The following is an 8,730-nucleotide window of genomic DNA, read 5'->3' as shown; positions in this document are numbered from 1 at the left end:
ACACGATGTTCTCCTTAGCAAATGCATTTTAAACGCCCCTTAAAGTATTAATGCTAATCAAATTAAGCATTGTTTTATAGGTTAACGATGCCTTTGATTTTCGAGGCTGCTTAAATATTGAACAGGCAGCTAACGTCTCGAACAACACTAGTTTAATGTGATGTAAACACTTGCAGATTTTTTGTGATTATGCAATAAGATACTCCCAAATTGCTTGCAATGATTTGATTTTGGTCAAAGTCAAGTTAGGCTGAGAGCCAACGTAGAAATGTAAACCAAAACTTAGATTTTATGTGACACAGAGAAAAAGAAGAAGGTGCAAATGGATGCATTGCTTGGATTGGTATCTAGATATAAAAAGCACCAGTGAAAACAGTGAACTCAAAACCCCCATAGCTCTAGTTTTCATTCTAAGAACCACAGAAAAAGAATTTTTGCCCCCTTAAATTACAGAACTGGCTTAATTAATCAAAGAGAGGTATTGGTGCAATGGACGAGGCAGGAGTTGGTAGGTAGTCAGTTTTCGATTCGAATCCTTGGTGTGGCAACTTCTTGTGTTGCAAAAGAGGGGTACCAATATGTAAGTTGAAGCACAACAAGGGGGCGCCACACCAAAGGGCCAGTACCTTGAAGGAATGGGGAAAGGATGGGGGCCTCGGCCTTTTTGTTAGGCAGTAAGATGAAATATTCTTCCTGCTCATTTAACGATCAAAGCCATAGTTGTGACCCCTTTAAATTGAAATAGATTTAACTAATAATATTACATAGACAATCTTGCAAATCCTGGATTACTATGCTAGTTTAACAGTAAATCTTGGATTACTATGCTAGTTTGACAGTAAGGCACCAATAATCACTAAAGAACAACAATTATTATTGAAGCCAAACCTTTTTTCCTTTTGTGGGGCAACCTATACCTAACGAATCATGCACAGAAATAATTTAGCTATCAAACTCCTGATTTCTTTCAAATTAAGTTTATAAAAACGAGAAAAATAAACAGAAACTGTTCCTCAGCGTGGCCATCTTTAGTATTTACTGAAGAGAACAAAAGGTCCGGGCCAGTCCTTATCTAAACCATGATTCTGTCAGCAGAATGAAGACTTATCATGTGTCTTTACATAACAAATGCAGAGTGATGTATCTTCATAGATATTTTAGAAGTTAATATCACACTACATGGTTGAGCACACAATGCTATCATTTTTTCAATAAAAAAAAAGGATAAACTTCCAACGTTCGGAACGGAGCAATAAATATCCTGTTCATTTTTTATTGAAAAGTATTTTTGAACTTGGAAGCACGATCCTTAAGCAAGTGGTTCTCTTAGTCATATTTTCAATTTTTATAAAATTTCAAAGGAAAGTAATATAAATTCATTTAAATTTGTCAAAAACTAAGAGGGCATTTGGATGACACCTAAAACCAAGTTTTGGAATTATAACTTGGTTTTGCTTCCAAATTCAGGTCTTTTGAGTGCGAATATCATCAAGATTGCATGTCGTCCAAACGACCCCTAAGTCTTTTCATAGTTAATATGCTTAACATGGAACACATGCACCTATCCGAATTAAAAATTTACATGAAGGCATTATGGTTGACTTAAGTTAATTTAACAATGGTATAAAACTATTGTTTTATGGATTCTGAACACTTTTATATTTTGGTTTCATCGAGTGTAGAGTAGCTAGTCGAGCTGGCGGCATGTTAACAGCACGTTAGCAGTTTAATTATTATAGGTGCTACTCCTCTGTAACTTATGTAAGTAGCTAGACAGGCATGGGAAAGTGTGGGCAGCTTTCTTTTCCGAGTGGTAGGTCCTCTTGAGTTGCAAACCTGTGACTCGAACTCAGATAAGCAGATGGCTAAGTCATAGGGTCAGCAAGTTGACTCATCGACTCGATCGAGTTTTAAAATAACCATAATGTAAATCACTGAATCTGGCAAGCCATGAGAAGTCGGGCCAAGTCTGGGTGAGTCAGGGGCAATGCAAACCAGCTAGGTTTTTTAGCGATTGGAGCTGACTTGCGCGATTCTCGAACCAAAGTTGAAACTTGAAACCCATACTCTTGAGAGAGAGAGAGAGAGAGAGAGAGATTTTTTATATTTTCCGAGCCGCATCATTAACTTAATGGCATTTTCACTATTTCACGTGCGTCCTCATAATTGGCACGAAAAAATTGCAACTTGCAATTTTTCAGCCTATCTACATTTGAGACCAACCATGAAATGACAAGAGGGACACATAGAGGAACCATTAGCAACTACATTTGCATTTTTCATTAATAAGAATGATAAAAATACACGTTATTTATATTTAAGAAAAGACATAGACGATGTGTACATTTGACAGCCTTTGTTGACGTGCCCAGAAACACACTTTTTTAATCTATTCAAGCTTTGAGTCCTCCTGTAAAATCAACCACTAGTTTGTTCAGCTTCTTGTTGCTGATCCTCTGTTGGTGTATTTTTGAATCATTGCTGCAAAAGAGAAGAAAGAGAAACATTAGGCCTTTTTGTGTTTCAATTTCTCATCATCACCAACTAAAAAAAAATCTTCCAAGATACCAAATCGAAATTCTTTCATTTCAGAGGAGAATGGGTACCTTTGGGGTAAGGCAGCGGTAGGAGTCAACAACTGGGCCAGTTTAACCGCGTCTTCTTCGCGGTTGATGAGCCGGTTGAAGCAGATATACCGGCCGTATGTCGCCGGCTTCTCAAAGATTCTGATATGGGCGTCGACGAGGTAGTCGACGTCTACGGTGACCAGAACTCCATCCTCATACATCTCGGCCGCGCCCTTGAGGTACGGGTGCGTTGCAGATAGGTCCGGGATGGTCACCAGACCAGCATTGACCGACACCATGCTGACTCCCCGGTCCATTGCAAGCGCCCATGCGGTCTTCTCGGCTACGGTCTTGGTCAAGGCGTACCACAGCTGGGTTCAAGGCAAAAACATGAGCAAATTTAGCCACTACCAATAATTTATGTGTGCATTTGAATTGGAGAGCAAGAAGTATGCGACTACCAATAATTGTTAGCAGCCACGCCCACAATTATCATGTTGTCATATTTCATATACTGCAAAATTACCTTGAAGTTTCTGCAGAAATTAGCATCAGTCCAGCTGCGTTCATCGAATTCCGTCACCGTCTTCCTGTTTTCCTTCCAGATGACGGCCGCGACCGATGATGTAAACACAACCTTTTCCATTGTCTCAGTTTGAGCACAAGCTTCGAGGACATTGTGTGCAGCCCGGACTTCGACCTCCATTATCAGTTCCTGCAGAACATACCATTTACTTAATTAGCCTCTAATCTTGTCTTCTCAGTGCCTGAATCATGGTGCTAAATCAATGTAATCCCCATTTTAATGCAGTTGTCAGATGTAAACAGAAGCTCTGTGACGCTCTGCTGTCCTTTTCGTTCGTGTCTTAGCTGTCTTATTGCTGTAAAGCTCCCATGGCTCTAAAAGATTTTTTGGCAGGAAAATGACTACAGTTAAGGTATGACAGTTAAGCCTATGCTGCCATTGATTACAGAAACCTGTACAACAACCTCCACATGGGTATGCTTAGCCCAATATCTATGGGTTTGTGGTCTGCGCCATGTTACCCGAACAGTTTCAGATGGTAATTTTTACTGTCACATGATCTTGCTGCTGGAAGGTAAACTAAACGCCGCTGCCCAACAGATATAATTGGACTTCTCAATGATGAAACTCAATTTCATAAAAATAAGATAAACAGAGATATGGAATTTTTTTTTCTAAACAAATGCTCGGCCTCTAATAATTGCTCCGGACCATTAATACTATTTAAGGGCACTAGGATGTTTCCTTTGTCTTTCAGACCAGACTGGCAGGGCTCAAAATCATTAATGGATGGATGTCCATTATATTGGGGGATTTGTCTGCTATACAGCAATAAGAAGAACCGGCTGTAGTGGGACCAATTACAATGACAAGTGAACGTAAAATCTCTACTGGCACTGTTAATTGGTAAACCATAAAGGACTACTTGATTTCTCACACTTACATCGTAGGTTGGCTGGTAGTGAGGAGGCTCAAAAGTGTAGAACAGACCACAGCATCCCCTGAGGGCATCTACTATGCTCTGGTAATCAAGTGGATCACATGAGTACATCTTCAAATTCTCGCTGTTCTCTACGGCCAGGCTTTGCAAGAATTCCAGCTCCGCTGCACATTACCAGAATTGTTTTCTTTCAGTAACAACAGAAGCAGAGAACAGAATTAAGCCACTAGGAAATAGAAATATATAAAATGAAACAGGAGCGGTCTAGGAAGTCAAATTATTATTATTTTTAATGTTGGTATTTTGTTTCCTGCAAAAATCAGTGAGTTGTCATTGACAAAAGGTAAGGGCAAGGAAAAGGATTAGGAATTGAATTTCTTAAAACTATATGTCTTCGGAACTGATGAGCAGGTCCTTAGTTTTTAAGCTGGCGTTTGGACGCAGAGCACATTCCCAAAGCCAGGATACTCTTACATGCTTCCTTTTTCTTTTCCCAGTGGAAAATAGGGATCTAGTGAACCTGTGAATCATTTACCACAGGTCCACAGCAAAAACTGGACATACCATAGACCTGTACAGGGAGAGAAACCTATGTAACTGAACCAATCTGCCCTTAGAGCGAAGGCCTATTCACTAGGCCAACTCCTTTGGATCTGTGAAACCGCAGTTTTTGGCTTGTACAGGCTCTATTGGATAATTGGGTTGTGTCAGCTACCACAGGTACCAGAAATATGTTCGAAGTATCAAAAGTTAATCGTGGGTTTCTTCTGGAACAGCCATGATCCCAAAATTTGACATGCTTCCAGAAACCTTGACTTGTTTCAGAAATTTCGTCTTCAACGCCAAGATCTTGTCATGAGGTTTTTACCTACGGGAGGTTGGTCTTTCCCCAAAAGTGGGGCGTTTCCATCGCCTCGGAAGACAAATAGAATCTATGGCGATGCATCCATACTGTTTACCAGGCTAATTATCGCGAATCCTTTCCAACAGGGAGCTTCTGGTTCTTTTTCTCATCTACTTGTCATGACATTTAAACAAGATCATTTCTCTACCCAGCCACAGTGGTATATGACAGAGATAAATCAATCTAATAACATTATTAGCCTCCCAACAAGGTGTTGGGATGGAACACAAAACAGAGATTAACACGAGTAAGGTAAAGCAAGCACCTCCATTGTTGACAGCAGCATGAACGGCGTAGCCTTTGCGGAGAAGTTGGCTGACCATGCGGGAGCCGAGGTAGCCGGAGGCGTCCATGACGCACACGGACTTAGGGGCTGCAGGGTCTGCTGCTGGTGCCATTTGGTCTCTGAGTGGCTTGGGACGAAGAGAAAGAGAAAATGAGAGAAAGCGAGAGAGAGCTGGGTGTGAGTTGGGGAGGGAAATGGGGAGAGGAAGACGCAATTTAAAAAGGAAAGAAGTAGACGGATCTGGCATTCAAAGAGCGTGGGGGAAGACGGGTGGGCGGTGGTTGTTGCAACTTGCGAGAGAGAGAGAGAGAGTAGAGAGAGATGGAGGGAGTTATTGAAGTGGGTCTGGTAGGAGTTCTGGCATCGAAAGACAACACGCAAGCAGGCCATATGATTAACTTTTTAGAGAGAGAGCAATAAAAACTATTGGATAGTTGGCATCTGAAGAAGAGGGAAGCTTCTGACCAACAATCAATCGATCGAGAGGGAGAAAGAGAGAGAGAGAGAGCAGCTCACGGTGAGATGTCATCTGCTGCAGGAGAAGGGAGTTGACTTGTTCTTCTTAATCTCTGCATTTATGAAGCCCAACAACACCCGTTGACTCTCTCCTACCAAGGTTTATGACTCCTTGACTTCTTTCTAGACGTTTCGCTTCCATTGTTTTTTCTTTTGATTTAATAACTGGCGACCGCGTCTAGTGATTTAAATTAATAGTAGTAGCTGGCGCTGACTGATGAACATTGAAGGAGTCTTGTGTACCTCAACCATTGTGATGAAACAAACTGTACCTTCAAAGATAAGCGCTTTTAGCTCGCAACCTTCTGTCATTGGTTTTGGTTTCTTAAGACCCAAGTTGGTTACTCAAGATAGTGTTTGTTTCTGTCCTGTGACATGGTTTTTGGAGTACTTTGTCTCATTTTTTCATTCAACAAACGAATGCGAGTTATAGAATATATTGTTGATAAGGCATCTTAGACAGGATTCCATAGAAGCTTAATATATATCCTTAAGCGAAGCACTATTAGCAACTTGACATGGCATTTGATAAGAAAAACATTGTATTTTCTACAACGCATGTTATAAGAACCGCATGTTTTTGTTTAAGAAAATGTATTATCATTATGTCCATTGTTTAATTATTAGATTTGGGAAAGCAGGAATATCTACGATTATATCATGTTTGTTGTAACAATTACGTAGTATTTGAACATGTATTTTAAGAATCAGTGTTCTGAAAGTATAATCTTTTTAATCAAAAACGCCCAAGAGGGTGCTCATATGGTGAAAGTTCAGAAAAGAGAATACTTTATTATTTTAAACTGCCTTGGATTTCAGGTCCTCATAAAATGCTATCTGCACGGTCGAGAAACATGGTCAAGCATTAGTGAGTAGGCGTTAAACATGCTATCATGTTCATATGATTTTCTGGAAGAAAATTTGCCTCTACTAATGAGCTATTAGATCATAAGTATCTTAACAACATAATTATGAATCATAATATTTATAGTTGATTATGTTGTTTAACTGGCATAACTAACAAAGTCATATTATGAATCTGTCAATATTTGAGAAATTACAATCAAGGGCAGACCATCATATATCGAAAATTCTGAGAATAAATGCAACCTTCCGATCTACCACCCTGCTTTTATAATATTTAAGACAAGAACAACCAAGTAGCCGAGTGAGTAGTCGACCCTAGTCTCCGAGGCATAATCGGTCAAAAGGCATGTTTGAACGACGCGACGTGCTCTACTTCGGAGGCATTTGTACGTCTTTCTTTCGGAGAGAACTCATCCATAGACAACTTTTACGTAAATGGCTCGCTCTGCATTGAAAAGGTAGTGAAAAACCCTGTCTTCCTTGTTCCGGTTCATCGCAAGCGGAGGGATAAAATATTCGTACCTCACAAGTATGACCATTTTCACCTTGTTTGACTCGGTGCTTCTCAAGCCCCTGATTACCAGTGGATTCGGACTCAAATGTGGAGAGTCAAAGAGAAAAGAGAGAGAGAGAGCATTAAATTGCTGCCTGATCTCTTGATGAGAACTTCGAAGAAACCGCGTTCCACATCAGATCTTCAGATTTACTGTTGTTTTACTGTTCGCGAAATTCCATATATCTCTTCAAATTTGAAAAAGCAATCCAAGAATTCCATCACTGGCTTTTAGGATCAGCTGCTCGAGCAGTGGGTCCTAAAACTTCTGGGGACATTGCATTCTTGCTCCTCCTGCAAATAAATGCAGTTTAGCACCTCTCTCTCTCTCTCTCTCTCTCTCTCTCTCTCTCTCTCTCTCTCTCTCTGCAATCTCATTAGGTCACATGGGAACCTGCTAAGTTGCCTATTCTTGTGCCGGATTGACGAACATTAGTTGCATCTCAAATCTAACATTTCAGCGTTTGTGTTGGACAAGAAGCAAGGCTGCCCAAAATTGCTAGCCTTGCAGTGCCACTCCCCAACACCCTGTTGATATTCAATACAGTAAATGCCAACCAGCAGATATGGGCCTTACTCTCCTGATCTCTCTGTTCAAATTATTCAGATTATGCCTGTGAAGGCACAAGCGAAAGCATATTTTGATGATTTTACACGCAGATGGTATGAGTCCTTTATACATAAGAACATCATGTGCATTCATCAGACGCCTCAAATGTGTAAAATTTTTACATTTAATTCTGTCAGACACTCTTCTTTTATGTTTTCTCGGTTGGTGATTGTGGGCACTGATGCCTTGTGCACATGCAGTAGTTTTCTCGCTCAAAATTTATGAACTTTGTCTTTAATGGGAGAAAAGATGCCCTCAAGTTTTACTTGTCTTCCTCTTTACCTGCTTCTTTTTTGCCACTACAAAAACAAGATTAATTACACTTACTCAAAGCTACAGGGTTGGTGGGGCGTGAAAATGAGTTGTCTGCCTTGGATCTTGATATCGAAACCAATAAATGTTGCTCTCCATCATTTAAAGGCGAAACTTGAATGATCCGATTCAGCTCTTTGAGGTTGACTTTCATAACACTGTTATTGGTCAAAGCTTGCATTGGTAAACCCCTAGGCAGTGGAACCAAGCCTTACCACCCTTTTGTACTGAGGACTGAGAAGAATCAAACCTGTGATGTTCTGCATGTTGGTGCTGTAAAAGTTTCAGCAATTCATCCATCTCTGTTGCTCGCTTATCTTCAACAGTGATTGGGACGAGGCTGTTATTGAATCCAAGGACAGGGACTCCTGTGTTTAATTGGAACTGCCAGCATTGCCAGTTCATTGACATCAGAGAAGGTAGACATGGTAATGCAACTTCCATCAGGAACTTCCTAGTTTAACAGCATCACCAATAGGTAGCCGCTGACAATGTAATATCTTCACTTGACTTCAACATCATCAATTCTTTGACATACCAAAACTACTTGAAAACCAAAAAAGTCTTCGAATGCAATTTCACAAATTCGCAGGCCATTGCTTAGTAAGACAGAGAAATGACATCTTCACCTGGAGGCAAATCACCAACA

At 40.4% G+C, this 8,730-nt stretch overlaps 1 protein-coding gene across 1 annotated transcript; it reads right to left on the bottom strand.

Moving 5' to 3' along the window:
- Nucleotides 1-2,257: 2,257 nt before the first annotated feature.
- Nucleotides 2,258-5,590, bottom strand: LOC116266386 (cinnamoyl-CoA reductase-like SNL6). Its single transcript, XM_031647582.2, has 5 exons — nucleotides 5,203-5,590; nucleotides 4,037-4,197; nucleotides 3,094-3,282; nucleotides 2,607-2,938; nucleotides 2,258-2,481 (listed from the first exon to the last, which is right to left on the bottom strand). Exons 1-5 carry the CDS (start codon nucleotides 5,468-5,470, stop codon nucleotides 2,394-2,396), a joined length of 1,038 nt encoding a protein of 345 aa, XP_031503442.1. The 5' UTR covers nucleotides 5,471-5,590; the 3' UTR covers nucleotides 2,258-2,393.
- Nucleotides 5,591-8,730: the final 3,140 nt, after the last annotated feature.

This window comes from Nymphaea colorata, chromosome 12 (assembly GCF_008831285.2).
Source record: "Nymphaea colorata isolate Beijing-Zhang1983 chromosome 12, ASM883128v2, whole genome shotgun sequence".
NCBI lineage: Eukaryota > Viridiplantae > Streptophyta > Magnoliopsida > Nymphaeales > Nymphaeaceae > Nymphaea > Nymphaea colorata.
The sequence above is the reverse complement of the archived record's forward strand: the minus strand, read 5'-3'. Positions and strand labels throughout refer to the sequence as shown.

Excerpts from the sequence above, each read along its gene's own strand:
- LOC116266386 (XM_031647582.2), bottom strand. The coding sequence starts at position 5,470 with ATGCCAGATCCGTCTACTTCTTTCCTTTTTAAATTGCGTCTTCCTCTC. Across the intron at positions 4,198-5,202 it reads TGCTGCTGTCAACAATGGAG|CGGAGCTGGAATTCTTGCAA; the intron begins GTGCTTGCTTTA and ends GGTAATGTGCAG. Across the intron at positions 2,939-3,093 it reads ATTTCTGCAGAAACTTCAAG|CTGTGGTACGCCTTGACCAA; the intron begins GTAATTTTGCAG and ends CCTTGAACCCAG.